Here is a 21471-nt window from a genome sequence, read left to right as displayed (position 1 = left end):
GAACCCGCGTCTCCTGCAACGGCAGGCGGACTCTCAAGCACTGCGCCACCAGGGAAGCCCTTGTTTGTTTTTTTTTGATATTGAACTCCATGAGCTGTTTTTATATTTTGGAGATTAATCCTTTGCCTGTTGTTTCATTTGCAAATATTTTCTCCCATTCTGAGGGTTGTCTTATTATCTTGTTTATGGTTTCCTTTGCTGTGCAAAAGCTTTTAAGTTTAATTAAGTCCCATTTGTTTATTTTTGTTTTTATTTCTGTTACTCTAGGAGGTGGGTCAAGAAAGATCTTGTTGTGGTTTATGTCAAAGAGTGTTTTTCCTACGTTTTCCTCTAAAAGTTTTATAGTGTCTGGCCTTACATTTAGGTCTTTAATCAATTTGGAGTTTTTGTGTGTGTGTATGGTGTTAGGTAGTGTTCTAATTTCATTCTCTTACATGTAGCTGTCCAGTTTTCCCAGCACCACTTATTGAAGAGGCTGTCTTTTCTCCATCGTATGTTCCTGCCTCCTTTGTCATAAATTAGGTGCCCATATGTGCCTGGGTTTACCTCTGGGCATTCTATCCTGTACCATTGATCTATATTTCTGTTTTTGTGCCAGTACCATACTGTCTTGATTACTGTACCTTTTGGTATAGTTTGAAGTTGGGGAGCCTGATTCCTCCAGCTCCATTTTTCTTTCTCAAGATTGCTTTGGCTATTCGGGGTCTTTGGTGTTTCCATATGAATTTTAAGATTTTTTTTGTTCTAATTCTGTGAAGAATGCCATTGGTAGTTTGATAGGGATTGCATTGAATCTGTAGATTGCTTTGGGTAGTATAGTCATTTTCACAATATTGATTCTTCCAATCCAAGAACATGGTATATCTCTCCATCTGTTTGTGTCATCTTTGATTCCTTTCATCAGTGTCTTACAGTTTTCTGAGTACAGGTCTTTTACCTCCTTAGGTAGGTTTATTCCTAGGGATTTTTATTCTTTTTGTTGCAATGGTGAATGGAATTTTTCCCTTAATTTCTCTTCAAATATATAAAACTCAATAAAATGGCCATGCAATCTGAAAAACTACCTTTTAAAAGAAGAGTTTTGCACTGTTTATCTTTTCTTTTTTTTTGAGGAAATATTCTAGGAATAACATCTAGAGATGCAACAGGTTTAGTTATGGCTTCAATGGTAACTCATTATTTCCTTCCTTCTTCTACTCATTTTTCAAGTGTTAGGAATTTGTCTAATTTTCCTTTTCTATTCAGAATAGTACGTAAGAGCATCAAAGAGCAGTTAAGAAAGGCTTTTCATTAAAATCCAGAATGTGACCAGTTATTTCACAATAAACATGGCTGAGCTTCTTTATGAAACAGAAATTACTTTTTAATACTTGACTTGTGAGAATCAACAGGCTATTTTTAAAGTTTTCAGAAAATTGGTACTAGGGTAAACTGCATATGAAGAAGTGAAATTATTATAACACTACTCCAACCTAATTGTCTTTTCTTATATCTTAACTGATAATTACAAAACAGATAATCTTTTTCTATCCTGTCACTAGTAATAACTAGGTTGTTGCCTCTGTTATTGAAAGCACTAAAGGAACAATCTTTAAAGTTTAGCTTAAGCCAACTTCCTTGTCAAAGATTTCTCATAGTAAGTACTTAATAAAGTAATTATTCAATAAAGAGTAATTTCTTTCTGTTCTAATCCCAAAGCATTTAAGTAAACAACTTATTTAATCATGATGTCTTGTGGAAATGTAACTCAATTCCTATACTATTATTTTTCAATTGTAAGTCTTAACCCTTCTTAATCAGACCCTCTTAATCAGTTGAAAAAATAGTAATTTAAAATATATTTTCAAAAAAAAAATATTTTCCAGTGTCTGGTATATGCTCCAAACATACTAAACTATACTAAACAAACAAACAAAAAAATACATTTTAGATTTAATTATAGGAATTAAGAGAAAGTTACATGACTCTGCTATTGGATTTTATGATACTGCAAAGCACTTATAAAGTCATGAACCATTTATAACTTTTGAAAAAAACTTACCGTCATCTCTCCACCAAAACATTCAGAGGCAAGTTGAGCAGAATCAAAAGGTTTTACCTCAGCATCATTAAAAAGATACCTAAAGCAGAGCATATAGTATTGATCAAGTATATATGTAATATATCTGCATTGTGCCTCTTTTTAAAATATTTAGATTACATTCTAATATATTACAAATATTGATCAAACTTATTAATATGTGGTAAATTCTAACTAAGCTCTTGTTTCGACAATTCTAATCCACTAGAAATTGGGAATATAATTTCACAACATAGTCATAACCACCTTAAAATCTGATAGATCTATTTATAACCTCATAGTAACAAAAGAGTTCATAAAAGCAAGGAATAAAAAGTTTGCATAACTTTCTAACATGTAAAGCTATCGGACAGAAAACATTAAGAGCTTGGAAAACTTACAACGATAAAGATGCCATTTCAAAATTTATATTCAAATGGACAAAAAAAAGTAAAGATACCATGGATATGATGGTTTAAAGAGTGAGAAATATTTGAACGAAACTGTTCTATTAAGTGCAGATCAATTTACCAATGTACACTTTGTTCACAGCAATATCCCCAATATTTAGAACAATGTCTAGCACATCAATAGTCTCTATACATGAGACTTTACTCAACATCCGAGGACCAAAAACCAGCTATTAAGGACTGACTGAATGACTTCCAGCCATTAACTTGATGAAAGATGATAAAAAGAATGTGTGTCAGAAGGGAAAGGTAAGGTGAAGAAAATGGAGTATGCAGGTTATTTTCTAACTGGAATACATAAGGACTTTGTGACCACCCTATAAAAGGCATTCAGTAAACAGTTCTGGAATAAGTGAACACAGGTAGGTAAGATTTGGAAGGTGCAATATTGTCTGTGAAACCAAAGTTGTGTGCAAAACTTTGAGTGTGTTCATTTTTCTTAGGCGAGAATTTATCATATTCTTAAGAGTCTGGAGATGTATAAAGTTTAAGGATAGATTCATATTGTCTTTTGAAAGCTTTCATTTAAACATTTTATGTGCCCCCTTTCCCAACTATAAAGTTTTTAGAAAACTAAAATCCGAAAACGTATCTCAAGAAGAAAACTATCATAAGCTTATATTTTAAAAACAGAAGAAAAAAGATTTTTTTAAATCCCAATAATATTTAAAACTCACCATTTATTGTTTTTATAAGCATGTGGATTGACTATGTCTCTAATGAAGCTGTAATAGTGTCCACCATCTGCTGTTCCTGTGTGAACAGTCACTCCTATCAAGTCATACTCATAGCTCTCTGTGTCTTTTGAATGATCACTGAGTTCCTTAAAACCTGGAATGATTTACATAAAATAATGGCAATAATTTTGAAAACTGCACACAGTGACATCTTAGAATCACTTTATATACTAAACTTTATGCACAGAAATAGGCACAGATACTTTATATATTCAAATAGGTACAAAACAATCCTATATGCTAGTCATTCACCATTCATAGCCTACAATTTTAAGGAACATTTATACAAATCACTGGAAAAACAACCATGTGTCAGTGTATAACTAGGGACAATCTCCATGTAATATGTAAATGTAAAATATATTCTTTTTGCTTAATCTGGCTCTTCCTTTTGAAATAGATAAACCTGAATGAAGCATTTTGTATTACCTTTATTAGGAGCAGGCAAACGCAAGATCTGAAAAGTATTAACATATTTATGCCTGTTAGTCTCATGCTAAGGAAAATGGAGCATCGTACTGGCAGCATGCTTCCAACTGTTTTACCAGTTAATAGAAAACACTGTGTATTAGGAGCTTTATGTAGACAGAAACAAAATAAACAAAACATATACTTCCCACCCACAGAGATTTCAATGTGAAAAGTTATTACAAGAGATATTAAGAAAAAACTCCAGAAGATGTATGATTTACGATCTGTATTTCCATCATCACAAAAGGAAAGGTATAATCAGAAGCAAATAAGCGAAAGCAGATTTGGTTAACCTGAGTGCACAGTCTAACCTGAAAATTGAAGCAACAATTAGGTGAAGAGGAGGAAATGGCTGAGAGTGTCAGAGCAGTGGCTGAGGAGTTTGGATGTACTAGGATCTGACTCTGAATGCATCACTTGTGTCCTAATAAATTCCTTTATCTTGGCATAAATTTTTGCTATTTCCACACATGGAGACATTATGAAAAATACAGTGAAGCAGTTACTATGCAGTCTTGCTATAATTTTACAAATGGTTTGAAAATGTTCTAAAAAGTAGGATGTATATATACAATGCCAACTTCTTAACTTTATCTCTATTTTCAAACTTACCTCTTCTGCCTCATTTCCTGCAACTTCTAAACATACTCCAATTCTAACTTTAAAGTTCCCTCCCTTAACCCTGTATCACCTCACAGCCACAGTCACCATCCTCTCTCTTCAAAGAAAGATATGTTCTTCTCTTGAAAGAGTAGCCCACACTCATTGTTTATACCTCTCAGCTCCCATTAGTGAGAGTAAAACATTTACTGGATGCTCATTAAGTGCCAGGCAATGCAGTATAAAGATTAAAATATGGTTCTCTTTCCTAAATCTTATAATATGGTGGCTCTTCAAATCTTAAAAATTTAAATCAGCATAACTTTCTATACAAACAAAACATTGCCAGGACTCTTATGTAAAATGGAACTTCTCTTGGCTAAAGAAGAATGGAAAAGGTAAGAGCTGGCCCTATTCTGCTTTCTTCTCTCCTCTCACCATTTCCATTCCTCATCATGGTCCTTGGGGCATACACACAGAATCACTGGTCTTATGGACGTAATAACAGCAATTTGGAGGTAACTACTTACCAACCAAGTGCCATTTTAAATTCGCTGCAATCCACCTTCCTACTGCAACACCGAAATTAAATTGGTCTGATAACCAGAGATCTTCAACGTGTAGATAATTTTCCCTCCTGGTCTTACTGGAACTGTTCCTTTTCTTTATTTAGTATTCAATACTTCTGACCACACTCCCTCCTTCTTGAGATCCTGAAATACTGATCCCACTATTCACCTAACTGATCAAGCCAGAAACCTTTCTTGACTTCTCCTCCTTCCTCTTAGTAGCAGACTGACTAAACTGTAAGCTTCATAGGGGCAGAGACCTTGTTCTTTGTTGTCACTATATTCCTATTACTATAACAGCAAGTTAAATAGTGGATAGATGTTCAATAACTTTGTTCGATTCATTTATTCATTCAATCATCAAGTTCTACTAACTCTATCGCCATGCGCTTCTCTCCAACCCTACTGGTTGGTATTCATCTGTGCTACTCTTACTGTGGTTTACCATAACAGCCTCCCCACACTCCTTTTATCATCCTCTAATCCATTTCTATTGTTATAGTCAGAATAACCTTTTCCAAGATCCCACCTGGTTATCTCAGTTCCCTGCTTAAAATTTTCCAATGGTTTCACATTGAAATAAAGATCAAAATTATTAACATGGCTTACAAAAAAACTGATCTGGCTGCCATCCTTTTGCCTATCTCATCAACCCCCTAATCAGCCCCCTGCCCCCCACTAGAGTTTCTCCACTCCTCTCACTCTAACTCTTACTCAGGCTCTGCTTAAATGTCACCTTCTCCTGAAAGCCCTCCCTGATTCCCCTCAATCTGTGATACATTCAATATTTGACAACACTTCATGTTTATAATTCCTTGTTTAATATATGCCATGCCCAATAGACTTAAGTTCTTCAAGGGCAGGAACATGTTTATCTCATTCACTTGGAAAGGTGCCTAGAACACACTCCTAGTAGATTAGATACAAAACGTTTATGGGCCAACTGACTGAATATGCCATATTGTCTTTAAAAACATTCTCCTTTATAAGATTCAATTTGATTTTGTTAAATGTGTAGTTGATTACTACTTTATAAATATGACTATCTTGTCATGAAGACTTACAATAAACATAGGCAAGAGAAAGATTTTCCATTACCTTCTTTCCTGTCACTCTTCCCCATAAGAAAATCTTCTGTATAGGGTGTCATATCCAAACGTAATGGGAAGGAAAAATGTGTGTTCACTTTCTCTTTCATCATTGTGACCATATTAAATGTATACCTCATAGTATTGAAACTCAGAATCCGAGGCAATTTCTTAAAACATGCTCTGAAAGACAAGAACAAAATTTGTTAAAAATTATCTTTCAGAAGTACTCTAGCTATTATCAATTATATTTACACTACACTTATTTCAATATTCAATTCAGAGTAAATAATAAACAGTACTCTAAATCATGCTCTTATTAAATCTATCAATCAATCAACCTATCTATCTATCTATCCCCCTCTTACATGACTTTTTCCATTCTGAAAGGACTTTCCTGTGTCTAGATAGGAAAACAAATGAAAAACCTACAGGGGACTATGGTATATGCCATGATGAAGCTATGAAAGGTGCTACAGAAGCATAAAAAGGAGTCACATCATATTTCAAAGGCAAGGAGGTTTTTGGTTCACAGTTTTCTTTTCCACCTTAAATAAGCATTTATTTTTGTACAGAATTGCAAAGCCTGACTGTATCATTTACTAGATATATGACCCTAAAAAAGTTACTTAACCTCTCAGAGCTTAATTCCTGATTTGTAAATGGAAGTTAAAGTGCCTACTCCCTACTACTTTTAGAATGCTGCCTGGCAAACAGCGTTCAACGAGTGTTGCCTCATATTACAGCCACAACAGTAACATTACCTAATTGATTACCTAAATCATACGGTATGACTTACTGCCAGTTCAGGTTTAAAAAAACTTTCAGTTTAAACAAAATATACTTAAAAACCTGGATTTATGAAAAATATGAATTTCAGGGAATAATTCTTCAGTGTATATAGGATTTAAAACAATATTTGTTTAAACCAAGAGCTTAGTTTCTCTTTTAAATAGGAAATTTAGGGAGTCAAGGAAGGTAGGGGAAAGATGTCACAAGCAGATGGAATAAGAAGTCTAAAAATTCATCATTACTGTTTATTTGGGAGACTGGTAAATGATGAGGTTATGAAGTATAAAGAAGTCAAGATATGAAGGGTCTTGTGTGTAATGTTAGAGTATGAACTTTACCCTGACAGCTAAGAATCACTAAAGGACTTGTGGAGGGCAGTGAAACCATGCACTAAGATATAAACAGATCTGAAGAGATGACCTGAATCTAACCAGAGTACTTCTCTGCCTTTGTAGTTCCTAGTAACGAACTACATAAGATGCTCTTTCAATCTAATTTCAATGTTCATGGGTAGGACTGAAACATCTTTACCCAACCAACTACTCTGTCCTAAACCAAGCATCTTATGGCTGGCTCTTAAGAAAAAAAATCTCTCACTTTACAGATTCAGAGGTCTTCAGTTCATGAGTATACTCTTTATCATGCCCCACTGAGTGCACGGCAGAGAGCTAAGCAATCATATAGACCTTGGTAAGTATCTGCTTAATAAAAAGGAAAAAAAATCTGAAAAGATTTAAGACTGCTTGAAAGTTTACTTGCATAACTGAATGAATAAGTGCTGCATAAGAATGAGTTCCAAGCAGCTGACCATAACCTTAATCACATAATTTTCATAAAAGTTTAACATTAATTTATCCTAAGTTTGTGTTTTACTTCTATTTGATGATTTATCAAATGACGAAAATTACGTTTCAAAAGCATACCTTTTTTCAGCTCGTACTTTCTTCCCGCAATGAGAACAAGTATACATGTTGTCACCTTCTAAAGTATCTTTAATAGTAACTTCATCAAGAGATTCCTGTGTATAAAACCACACTTAAGAGTTTCACATTATTGTTTACAGCATGCAAAAATACAAAAAGCATTAATTACAATTTGGGCAGAATGCACAGAGGAAAACATTTTTTTAAAAAAGCAAATGCTTAAATTTAGTAAAAATATTGACAAGGTGCTCTGAATCTTACAATACATTAAAAAAAACACAAGTATTTAAATTTTGATTGGGAAAAATCAGCTTTGTGATCTACCTTTAATTTTTATTTGAGTAGCATCACAAGAAGAAAATAGGTGAAAACGTGAAAGTTAATTTTCTCTCAAGGTAACAAACATAAGCCTGCTACACACCAATAGTTAAAAGCAGAAAAAAAATTAAAAATATATACATTACTCACATAAATGTTCTTCATATCAGCCACCTGGCACCTCACGGTGTAAAACTCTTCAGCTGTCTGACTAACATGTTCACAATCCTAGTCAACCAATAGCCAAAAATCGGTAAATTATCATAATAAGCTAAAATATACATTAAGATTTCAAAAAAGCAAAGAACAGGAATACTTACCAAGGATACAACATTGTTTGTAATTACACCTCCAAACAAACTTTTGACAGTATTTTTCTTTAAAAAAATACAAACAATAGTCAGTAATTTAAAAATGAGCAAATCTGTAAAAATTTCAAAGAAATTTGAGTGTTCTGGTACTAACCAGTTCTGGAGACATTTCTTCAATTTTAGTAATCAGATCAGTAAAAAACTCTGTCATATCTTTCTGCTCCCCAGTGTTCAGAGGCTGCTTATCCATGGTGTATGTTTTACAAAAGGGTCTAGGATTATATGCTTTGCATTCACTCTCCTGTGAAAGAAAAGGCGGGTGGTGAGGAGGAGGATTATCAAACAATCAAATAAATCTAGATCTCAAATAAAAATAAAAATTATCACAAGGTTATTGAATGAACAACAAAGAAACAAGTAGTAAATCTACAAAGAAAGTATGAAAATGCTCTCTTCTATTTCATTTCTGTTTGATTCTCATTGCCTTTTCAGTTTAATGGTCTCAGTGCCAGAAGATGCTTAAATGACCGTAAGTTAAGAAATATTTATTTTTTAAGCCTAGGAATTTCTAGGAAGAAATTTGGGATTCAAAGGATGGAGGTTTGTATTGTGAAGCATAAAATACAAAGCCTTTGCAGGGTGCATAAATTCTCCTATCAACTGAACCTTGGTTTAGTAGTAGTTTAAAATAGCAGTAAAAGTGCTTTGCCAGTTCAAATAGCATGTTCCAACTCTGTTAAAAGGAGATTATAAGTGGAATCAAGGGATAACTAACAAATCTTTTTATTTTGTTAAAAATCTCATTTATGGGCTTCCCTGGTGGCGTAGTGGTTGAGAGTCCGCCTGCCGATGCAGGGGACATGGGTTCGTGCCCCAGACCGGGAAGATCCCACATGTCGTGGAGCGGCTGGGCCCGTGAGCCATGGCCGCTGAGCTTGCACGTCCGGAGCCTGTGCTCCGCAACAGGAGAGGCCACAACAGTGAGAGGCCCGCGTACCGCAAAAAAAAAAAAAAAAAAAAAAAAAAAAAAAATCTCATTTATTAAGTCTCACAAGCTGAAATACATGGTTTGAATAAATATGGTAAGATCTTTGTCCTCCAAATTCTAACAGGTGAGATAAGTAACTTTCAATACAAGTGCGGGTACAACAGAATTATGGTGACATGGAGATACTCTGTGGAATTTTTGGTCTCTTAGAGGACAGACTTTCTCAAAAAAACCAAGTTGATTCCTGAAGGATGAGAAATGGAAGAAAATGGAGAAGAGTACTATTGAAGAGTGCCACAGGCAGTAGGAGCAGCATAAATAACTGCACAAGCGATGAAGCAAAAGGGTGATGGGCTTCAAAAGGCTTACAGTTACTACAGGGTGAGGCTGGATGTGAGAAGGGATAAGAAAGGAGGTTGAAGGGAAGGGGCAGAATCACAGGGGATGTGTGCCATCCTGACTGAACCTGAATACTATTCTTTTCATAATAAAGAACCACTGAAGAGTTTTAACTAGGGGAGTAATATATTAAGATTTGCTATTTTTTAAAGATTAATTAGTTTTATAGTTTTGGGGGTGGAAATTAAGAAGGACAAAGAAAAATCAGTTGGAAAACCCTAACACTAAGGGGGGAGGTGTGACCTTCTGATGAAAAATGGATCAGATACAAGAAATTCTTCAAAGGATAAATTAACAAAATGTAGATGACTGAAATATGACAGTTAAAATTCACTATGACAAAGAGCATCAGCAACTGACGAAGTCAATTGGAAAAATAAGACTATATGGTCAGGACAGGCCACTACAAATGAACTCCAATTAACGTTTTCACCTTTGGTCAACGGGTATATCTAATTAGTTTTCCATACCCAATTCTCAAACATACCATTAAGTATGTAAACATTTTTTGAAGCTCCAGGAGAGTGGTCTTGTGCTTCATATCTTCAGAATACTGTAAATTAAGAAAAAACTTTCCATTAAGACATATTGATGATGGTAAATTAGACATTCTAGAAAAGAAAGTATTACAATGTGCTTAACACTGTTTTCATTCTTTTAGCCATATGTAGGAAAAGCACAGTATTTTTTCGTTAACAATTTTAGCATTTTAAAAATTGGAGTACTTTGTTCATTATACAAATATGGCTATCACTATTATGTAAGGAAACTGAATAAAGAGATCTTAAAACTGCTTTCCAGATCAGCACTTTTTGGTTCAATGCTGAACAGAAGCATTTACAAGCTGGCAATTTTGCAAGAACAGAAAACACCTTTTCACAAATAAATCCACACATTAAAGAGTATATTATATTAACAAATGACATCTCACCCTCATCTAGTCATAGTTTTATTTTTTTCTAGAGCAGCAGATCCTTAACACTGCAGGGTACTACTGGCCAAGATCTTTGAAAGTCCTCTAAATATTCAAGGACATTAATTGAGATTCAAATTTTGAAGAATTGGATGAATCTTGAAGACATTATGCTAAGTGAAATACGCCAGTCACAAAGGGGCTAATATTGTATCATTCCACTTATATGAGGTACCTAGAGTAGTCAAATTCATAGAGACAGGAAGTAGAATAATGGATGCAAGGGGTATGGGTGAAGGGAGAATAGGGAGTAAAGTATCTAATGGGTACAGTTTCACCTGTAGGAGGTGAAAAAATTCTGGAGATTGATGGTGGTGATGGTTGCAATCTGAGTATACTTAATACCGCAGGACTGTACACTTATACATGGTTAATAGGATAAATTTTACATTGTGTATATTCTACCACAAGTAAAATACATGTAGTTTTCTTTAATCTCTCTGTGAAAAATCAGAAAAGAAAATAATTCTATTCTGTAAGAATTCCTTATGTAAAGACAAGTCTAAATTTAGTTTTTAACCAAAAATACCATTTCTGAGACTCATTCACAGTTAGCACATCTAATTGTTTTTTCTGTTGCTACACACTAATTCCTGACAGTGCTAATGGCTAAAAGATGATCATTAAATATAAGGAAGAGACACTACAAATTGTGGTCAAGTCACCACCTAAAAAAGAAAATCACTGAACACATGCTTCTTTGATAAGTGGTTCTATAAAATTATACAGATGGGGGCAACCACATTTAGTCACAAAAATTTCCACATGTTAAATGAAATCAATTATTCAACTATTTCTAATAGTCAGTTAGATGATCAACTTAAAAACATCAATTTAACTAAAGCCAAAAAACAAACCCACTTGAGTATACTGAGTATGCTTTAGAGACCCTGAAGCATAACTTAAACGTATTTAGGATTCACTGAAGATAAATAAAGAATTGCAATACTCTGTAAGGGGGAAAAAATGCAAAGACATCCAGATGACATGATGGAAGGAAATAAAAACCCAAGTGCAAGCATAAAGAAAGTCTGCCAGGGCTTCCCTGGTGGCACAGTGGTTAAGAATCCGCCTGCCAATGCAGGGGACATGGGTTCGAGCCCTGGTCTGGGAAGATCCCATATGCTGCCGAGCAACTAAGTCTGTGTGCCACAACTACTGAGCCTGTGCTCTAGAGCCCGCGAGCCACAACTACTGAAGCCCGTGCGCCTACAGCCTGTGCTCTGCAACGAGAAGCCACTGCACTAAGAAGCCCACGCACCACAACGAAGAGTAGCCCCGGCTCACTGCAACTAGAGAAAGCCTGCATGCAGCAACAAAGACCCAATGCAGCCAAAAATAAATAAATAAAATAAATTTATTTTTTAAAAAAAGGCTGTCAAAAAATTGTAAAAGCAGTGCAGAAGGCAAACTAAAAAATAGCCCATGGTAAACAAAAAATGAAAACTACAATGCACAAGTTAACAAAAATAACATAAGCAAAGCCTACTCAAATATACTAGGCCACAATCAAATTTACTTTAGGATACATAAGTTCAGTGATTCTGGTACTAATTTCCTACTTTGTTTTAGGCTTTGCTTATTTTCTATATAATTAAAATTTGCATTTATTTTTACTGAAAATATCGTGTTCATTTGATACACTGAGTGTGTATATTCTACAACTGTGTTTTCCTTTGATAAATAAAGAAATTATACTATGGTGTTTGGAGTAATCAATTGAAATGTAAAAATAATTAAAATATACATGCTAGCTAGTAGTATCAAATTTTGTCAAAAAATTTTTTAAATTTAATTTAATTTTATTTATTTTTAGCTGCATTGGGTCTTTGCTGCTGTGCATGGGCTTTCTCTAGTTGCAGCGAGTTGGAGCTACTCTTTGTTTTGGTCCGTGGGTTTCTAATTGCAGTGACTTATCCTGTGGCGGAGCATGGGATCTAGGTGTGTGAGCTTCAGTAGTTGTGGCACACAGGCTCTAGAGCGCAGGCTCAGTATTTGTGGTGCAAGAGCTTAGTCGCTCTGCGGCATGTAGGATCTTCCCGGACCAGGGCTCGAACCCGTGTCCCTTGCAATGGCAGGTGGATTCTTAACCACTTCACCACCAGGGAAGCCCAAAGTTTGTCAATTTTAACTCAAATTATTTTCTCAAACAATATTTTACTAAATTGAATCAAGATTTATCAACAAAGTTTTAAAATTTTGTTTTATAGTTTTAATTTTTTTTTTGGCTGTGTTGGGTCTTCACTGCTGCATGCATGCTTTCTCTAGTTGCAGCGAGTGGGGACTACTCGTCATTGCAGTGTGCAGGCTTCTCAGTGCGGTGGCTTCTCTTGTTGCGGAGCACGGGCTCTAGGCACGCAGGCTTTAGGAGCTGCAGCGCGCAGGCTCAGTAGTTGCGGCATGCAGGCCCTAGAGCACTTGGGCTTCAGGAGTTGTGGCGTGCGGGCTCAGTAGTTGTGGCTCACAGGCTCCAGAGCACACACTCAGAAGTTGCGGTGCACAGGCTTAGTTGCTCCGCGGCATGTGGGATCTTCCTGGACCAGGGATCGAACCCGTGTCCCCTGCATTGGCAGGCGGATTCTTAACCACTGCACCACCAGGGAAGTCCCTATAGTTTTAATTTTTAAAGTAAGGAAAACTATACCTTAGCAGTGAAGACAGCCTGTCTTGCCTCGGGTATCATGTAAAGCTGCTGAATAGTAGAAGCCAAGTAACAAGTAGCTCCAAGGTTAGTCAGGCCAACAAATCTACACTCAGCACGGACATCTTCATGAGGCCAGTAGTCCCATTTATAAGGTGCATGAGCTGCTGAAGAAAGAGGGAGGAAAGGATGCCCCCCCAAACAAACTATTAAACATAATATATTCTGCTTTCATTAACAGCCACTACATCTATTACTTATTTAGTTCATATACATAAAACATATGGTAATTTTAAAAATTGGTAAGAACACATAGTAAAACTAATTTATTCCTAAATATTCAAAGGACTGCCAAAACTTGTCTTTACTTGGCACTAAATTATTTAACCCCAAAATGCCAAAGTATTTCACATATCTCTAAAAAGTCCATCACAACTGTTTTTTTCCCAAAAACTAATGTTTACTTTTTAACTTCAGAATGTCCTAGCAACAAGTTTATAATGTTAAAATGTATGAACGGTCAATTCTTTCTTTAAATCATGCCCTCCAAAATCTCATTTCTACAAACGAAATTTAGAAAGGTTAAAGGAAAAGAAGAATGCTCACACTGCATGTGTTGTGCCATAACCCAGTTATGTATTAATCTGTAGTTTTCGACAGATCCCTTTACCATCTCCACTAACAAATCGTAAGCAGCAGCTCTCGAAGAATGGGATTTGCACTTTGGCTGTTGTCTATCTTTTAGACTAGGCAACAAAAACAGGAGATTGAAGATATCTCTTAAAAATTCCTGGAAAAAAAAAGAAAGACCAAGTATATTATCTAAACTTGGAAATTAACTATATTCCAAATAAAATTAATAAGTTACATAGAATAAAATGGACTATATGACAATCTACAATTTATTAAAAGACTGTTTAAAAACTTAAAGGAGCATCATATACCATCATCTGAAAGTATTCCCAATGTTCATTTCTCTTAGGGAAAATGGAATGGGAGAAGGAGCTTCACCTTCACTCTTCTCTCCCTCTTGATACCTTATAGCTCATTCTTAGAGTCACATCTACAGTGCTATTATTTTCCACTCCATTCAGTGACCAAACGTGTTAGTTCAGGACTCATTACTCCCTATCTTGAATGCCTCTGCAGTTACTTAAGTTTCTCCTTACTTCACTCTAATAATTAAAATAGCAGGAGCAGCCAAAGCAGCAACTTACCCATAATGAGCACTCAGAAGTGCCAGATACTATTCAAAGGCCTCAAAACAAAACAAACAAAAAAGGTTAAGCATCTCGCCTGGAATCAGATTTGGCAGGTGCTATACTAAGGATTTAAAACACCAAGCTCTTAACTTCAAACTGAGATGCAAGGCTTTACCATTCTAGATATACTTTTCCCTAAATTTAATCTGCCTGAGAAAGGGCCACCTTTCCCACTTGTTCTTTAATTGGTCCTTTGCTACTATTCCAAAGAAAGTTATCTCCCTCACCCATCTCAATCGCAAGTACTACAACAGTACATTGTTCTGGGGTATAGAACCTCCTGGGGTACTGTATAGAAAAGAGGTAATATTGTTAAGACCGAGACTCTGCTATCCTTGGAAAGGCTACATTGTAAAGTTGGCTCCTGGCTGTCACCTGAACACCTGAATGGTCAACAGTTCCCTCCTCTGTTATAAAACTTTCCGTAAGTGATAAAAGTGGCTCACTGTACCAATTTGTATTTCGTTTATGCAGAATACCTGCTTTCTATCTGGGAGTCTGGAATTTCATTGACTGTGGTCAGTTATGCAGGTACTATGTGCCTACATGACTCACCCCCTGATAAAACCTCTGGACTCCTAGGCTGAAGAGAGCATCCCTGGTAGACAACACCTCACACATGTTGTCACACTCATTGCTGGGGGAATTAAGCACGTCCTATGCAACCCCACTGAGAGGGGACTCTCAGAAGGGCGTACCTCATTTCACCACACTTGGCCCCATGCTTTTTCTTTTGCTGATTTCATTTTCTATTATTTTGCTGTAATAAAACTTTGTCATGGATACAATTACACGCTGAGTGTTTGAGTCCTTCCAGTGAATCAGTGAATCTGGGAGTGGTCTAGGAAACCTCTGACACAGGTACCAAATGAAGGACAATTCAGAATATTTTCCCATTAATGACCTCACCTCCTCCATCTCACTACTGTCAAATAAAGTACAGTGCATAGTTCCTGACTTGGCAAAGAAAGGTACATTTGGCTAAGAAATACTAAAGGTGAATAGAGGCTTATTTTATATAGTTGACAGACTGACAGTAAGATTATGTCTTGTCTATTCTATAATTCAGAGGTGAGATGACTGTCTTGGAGACACAGAGTAACATATTTACATGAACTGGAAAATAAAGTCACTCACTCAAACAGAAATAGAATTAGCAAATAACTAGTTTAACAATGAACTATCTTTGCTAATCAGTTTAGATCTAGAAAAGTGAATGAGCTAAATAACCATAGCTCCAAAGTTTTGACAAAATATATTTAAAGCCTGTGATAAAAATATTTTATTGAAACATTAGGATTGGTAAAATCTTGCTGAAATGAACAATATTTTTATTTTCCTCACTCTGAGTTTACCAGGAAAGCAGGTGTCCTTAAGTGAAAGAGTAACATATATATTAACATATCCATTTGATAAATAATGGTACAGCCATTTTAGTATACTTCACAGAAAGAAGAACCTCAAACTGATACCTGAGAGAATATTAAAAATAATTTCTGATGATAGAGTGTGATCTTTGACATGTAATTCAGAAGAAATTCAAAGAGTTAAATAACATTGTTAAAACAAAACATTCCTACTGTAAACAGTATGTAAACACGGTTTCTCACTGTGGTTTCTCACTGTAAAACAATGTGAAACAAGGTTTCTCACAACTTCTATCTATAGAAATATAAAGTAGGAAGAGAATGAATACATGGTCATTCTAGCTTAATAAGGAATATCCATCTACAACTATATGAATTAATTTTAAAGGCCACATACCCTTCTTGTTAATGCATAATTTCAATAAAATTTCATTTTTAATGTTTCATACTTACTTGGCAAAATTCAGTCTATTTACATTGCTTTGATTGCCCATGTCCAAATACATGTAATGTAATGATAATTAAATATGGAAGAAATTTAAGACAACATCATGTAGTCATAGGAAATAACTATTTTTATCAATTTCAACAATACTCTGGAAGCTAGGATAAACTGTACAATGCAGGAATTGTAGCCAATATTTTATAATGACTATAAATGGAGTATAACTTTTATGTATTTTTTTTTCTGTAAGTGCTATTTTTAAAGATCTTTTTGGACTCATTGTTCTCAACCAAAGCAAATAAACTTTAATGTTTTTTTCCTTTTCTCTTCTTTTCTAAATGGAGTATAACTTTTAAAAATTGTGAATCACTATGATGTTCACCTGTAACTTATATATTCTACATCAACTTCAATTTAAAAAAATACTTAAACTTGAAAAACATCTAGAAATTTCTTAAAATTAAAAAATCTGTGACAGGACACCTAGGTTTTCCAAAATTCTTTAAAGAATATGTGAGCAATAAATGTTTGAAGACCACTTCAAAAAAAGTTTGAAAAAGTATGCTGCCTCTCAATCTATTACCAGATTTATTCTGTTAAAGCATATTTCTGACATTATTTGATCAAAAACTTGAAAGGCCCCCCTTTTAAATTATAAAAATAATGCTTTTATTTTATTGTACATATAAAAATAACCTCCGGGTATCATGTAAAGCTGCTGAATAGTAGAAGCCAAGTAACAAGTAGCTCCAAGGTTAGTCAGGCCAACAAATCTACACTCAGCACGGACATCTTCATGAGGCCAGTAGTCCCATTTATAAGGTGCATGAGCTGCTGAAGAAAGAGGGAGGAAAGGATGCCCCCCCAAACAAACTATTAAACATAATATATTCTGCTTTCATTAACAGCCACTACATCTATTACTTATTTAGTTCATATACATAAAACATATGGTAATTTTAAAAATTGGTAAGAACACATAGTAAAACTAATTTATTCCTAAATATTCAAAGGACTGCCAAAACTTGTCTTTACTTGGCACTAAATTATTTAACCCCAAAATGCCAAAGTATTTCACATATCTCTAAAAAGTCCATCACAACTGTTTTTTTCCCAAAAACTAATGTTTACTTTTTAACTTCAGAATGTCCTAGCAACAAGTTTATAATGTTAAAATGTATGAACGGTCAATTCTTTCTTTAAATCATGCCCTCCAAAATCTCATTTCTACAAACGAAATTTAGAAAGGTTAAAGGAAAAGAAGAATGCTCACACTGCATGTGTTGTGCCATAACCCAGTTATGTATTAATCTGTAGTTTTCGACAGATCCCTTTACCATCTCCACTAACAAATCGTAAGCAGCAGCTCTCGAAGAATGGGATTTGCACTTTGGCTGTTGTCTATCTTTTAGACTAGGCAACAAAAACAGGAGATTGAAGATATCTCTTAAAAATTCCTGGAAAAAAAAAGAAAGACCAAGTATATTATCTAAACTTGGAAATTAACTATATTCCAAATAAAATTAATAAGTTACATAGAATAAAATGGACTATATGACAATCTACAATTTATTAAAAGACTGTTTAAAAACTTAAAGGAGCATCATATACCATCATCTGAAAGTATTCCCAATGTTCATTTCTCTTAGGGAAAATGGAATGGGAGAAGGAGCTTCACCTTCACTCTTCTCTCCCTCTTGATACCTTATAGCTCATTCTTAGAGTCACATCTACAGTGCTATTATTTTCCACTCCATTCAGTGACCAAACGTGTTAGTTCAGGACTCATTACTCCCTATCTTGAATGCCTCTGCAGTTACTTAAGTTTCTCCTTACTTCACTCTAATAATTAAAATAGCAGGAGCAGCCAAAGCAGCAACTTACCCATAATGAGCACTCAGAAGTGCCAGATACTATTCAAAGGCCTCAAAACAAAACAAACAAAAAAGGTTAAGCATCTCGCCTGGAATCAGATTTGGCAGGTGCTATACTAAGGATTTAAAACACCAAGCTCTTAACTTCAAACTGAGATGCAAGGCTTTACCATTCTAGATATACTTTTCCCTAAATTTAATCTGCCTGAGAAAGGGCCACCTTTCCCACTTGTTCTTTAATTGGTCCTTTGCTACTATTCCAAAGAAAGTTATCTCCCTCACCCATCTCAATCGCAAGTACTACAACAGTACATTGTTCTGGGGTATAGAACCTCCTGGGGTACTGTATAGAAAAGAGGTAATATTGTTAAGACCGAGACTCTGCTATCCTTGGAAAGGCTACATTGTAAAGTTGGCTCCTGGCTGTCACCTGAACACCTGAATGGTCAACAGTTCCCTCCTCTGTTATAAAACTTTCCGTAAGTGATAAAAGTGGCTCACTGTACCAATTTGTATTTCGTTTATGCAGAATACCTGCTTTCTATCTGGGAGTCTGGAATTTCATTGACTGTGGTCAGTTATGCAGGTACTATGTGCCTACATGACTCACCCCCTGATAAAACCTCTGGACTCCTAGGCTGAAGAGAGCATCCCTGGTAGACAACACCTCACACATGTTGTCACACTCATTGCTGGGGGAATTAAGCACGTCCTATGCAACCCCACTGAGAGGGGACTCTCAGAAGGGCGTACCTCATTTCACCACACTTGGCCCCATGCTTTTTCTTTTGCTGATTTCATTTTCTATTATTTTGCTGTAATAAAACTTTGTCATGGATACAATTACACGCTGAGTGTTTGAGTCCTTCCAGTGAATCAGTGAATCTGGGAGTGGTCTAGGAAACCTCTGACACAGGTACCAAATGAAGGACAATTCAGAATATTTTCCCATTAATGACCTCACCTCCTCCATCTCACTACTGTCAAATAAAGTACAGTGCATAGTTCCTGACTTGGCAAAGAAAGGTACATTTGGCTAAGAAATACTAAAGGTGAATAGAGGCTTATTTTATATAGTTGACAGACTGACAGTAAGATTATGTCTTGTCTATTCTATAATTCAGAGGTGAGATGACTGTCTTGGAGACACAGAGTAACATATTTACATGAACTGGAAAATAAAGTCACTCACTCAAACAGAAATAGAATTAGCAAATAACTAGTTTAACAATGAACTATCTTTGCTAATCAGTTTAGATCTAGAAAAGTGAATGAGCTAAATAACCATAGCTCCAAAGTTTTGACAAAATATATTTAAAGCCTGTGATAAAAATATTTTATTGAAACATTAGGATTGGTAAAATCTTGCTGAAATGAACAATATTTTTATTTTCCTCACTCTGAGTTTACCAGGAAAGCAGGTGTCCTTAAGTGAAAGAGTAACATATATATTAACATATCCATTTGATAAATAATGGTACAGCCATTTTAGTATACTTCACAGAAAGAAGAACCTCAAACTGATACCTGAGAGAATATTAAAAATAATTTCTGATGATAGAGTGTGATCTTTGACATGTAATTCAGAAGAAATTCAAAGAGTTAAATAACATTGTTAAAACAAAACATTCCTACTGTAAACAGTATGTAAACACGGTTTCTCACTGTGGTTTCTCACTGTAAAACAATGTGAAACAAGGTTTCTCACAACTTCTATCTATAGAAATATAAAGTAGGAAGAGAATGAATACATGGTCATTCTAGCTTAATAAGGAATATCCATCTACAACTATATGAATTAATTTTAAAGGCCACATACCCTTCTTGTTAATGCATAATTTCAATAAAATTTCATTTTTAATGTTTCATACTTACTTGGCAAAATTCAGTCTATTTACATTGCTTTGATTGCCCATGTCCAAATACATGTAATGTAATGATAATTAAATATGGAAGAAATTTAAGACAACATCATGTAGTCATAGGAAATAACTATTTTTATCAATTTCAACAATACTCTGGAAGCTAGGATAAACTGTACAATGCAGGAATTGTAGCCAATATTTTATAATGACTATAAATGGAGTATAACTTTTATGTATTTTTTTTTCTGTAAGTGCTATTTTTAAAGATCTTTTTGGACTCATTGTTCTCAACCAAAGCAAATAAACTTTAATGTTTTTTTCCTTTTCTCTTCTTTTCTAAATGGAGTATAACTTTTAAAAATTGTGAATCACTATGATGTTCACCTGTAACTTATATATTCTACATCAACTTCAATTTAAAAAAATACTTAAACTTGAAAAACATCTAGAAATTTCTTAAAATTAAAAAATCTGTGACAGGACACCTAGGTTTTCCAAAATTCTTTAAAGAATATGTGAGCAATAAATGTTTGAAGACCACTTCAAAAAAAGTTTGAAAAAGTATGCTGCCTCTCAATCTATTACCAGATTTATTCTGTTAAAGCATATTTCTGACATTATTTGATCAAAAACTTGAAAGGCCCCCCTTTTAAATTATAAAAATAATGCTTTTATTTTATTGTACATATAAAAATAACCTCCTGGGGCTTCCCTGGTGGTGCAGTGGTTGAGAGTCCGCCTGCCGATGCAGGGAACACGGGTTCGTGCCCCGGTCCGGGAAGATCCCACATGCCGCGGAACGGCTAGGCCCGTGAGCCATGGCCGCTGAGCCTGTGTGTCTGGAGCCTGTGCTCCGCAACGAGAGAGGCCACAACAGTGAGAGGCCCGTACCGCGAACGAACAAACAAACAAACAAAAAACCTCCTGTGACCACAACAGATGGCCACCTAGTTTCCCCAAATTACCTCCTCTATATTTCCTCAAGCTCAAGCCAAATTGAACTTATCATTCAATAGCCTGCACATACTCAGTGGTTTCCTAGGACTGATTTTTCATTCATACTCTTTTCTGTGACTTAAATGTTTCCCTTACTTTTCTACTTAAGGACTTTATCCTGGTTACAAAAGCTTTATCTTCTTCAAAGCCTTTCCTAATCCCGTCAATACTATCTGATCTTCCATACCTCTGATCGTATCCCTTAATGGCTCTTATTTTTTACCATGAATTACAAATATCATGAGCAGTCATGATATTATTTGTGAAGGTACATACGAATTTTGCATAAGGCAAACTTCTCAATAATTACCTGCTGAACAAAT

At 35.1% G+C, this 21471-nt stretch overlaps 1 protein-coding gene across 1 annotated transcript in view; it reads right to left on the bottom strand.

Annotated features, from left to right (window-relative positions):
• Positions 1-21471, bottom strand: part of USP34 (ubiquitin specific peptidase 34) — a 235931-nt gene that overhangs the window by 45917 nt on the left and 168543 nt on the right. Inside the window, 10 exon segments of the mRNA XM_007464137.1 lie at positions 2042-2120; positions 3207-3360; positions 6005-6177; positions 7710-7804; positions 8178-8255; positions 8348-8404; positions 8493-8639; positions 10213-10278; positions 13343-13503; positions 17687-17870. Of these exon segments, the coding sequence (XP_007464199.1) occupies positions 2042-2120; positions 3207-3360; positions 6005-6177; positions 7710-7804; positions 8178-8255; positions 8348-8404; positions 8493-8639; positions 10213-10278; positions 13343-13503; positions 17687-17870 (1194 nt within the window).

The sequence above is a fragment of the Lipotes vexillifer genome, unplaced genomic scaffold, assembly GCF_000442215.2.
Source record: "Lipotes vexillifer unplaced genomic scaffold, Lipotes_vexillifer_v1.1 scaffold311, whole genome shotgun sequence".
Lineage (NCBI taxonomy): Eukaryota > Metazoa > Chordata > Mammalia > Artiodactyla > Lipotidae > Lipotes > Lipotes vexillifer.
This window is presented reverse-complemented; position numbering and strand designations above follow the sequence as displayed.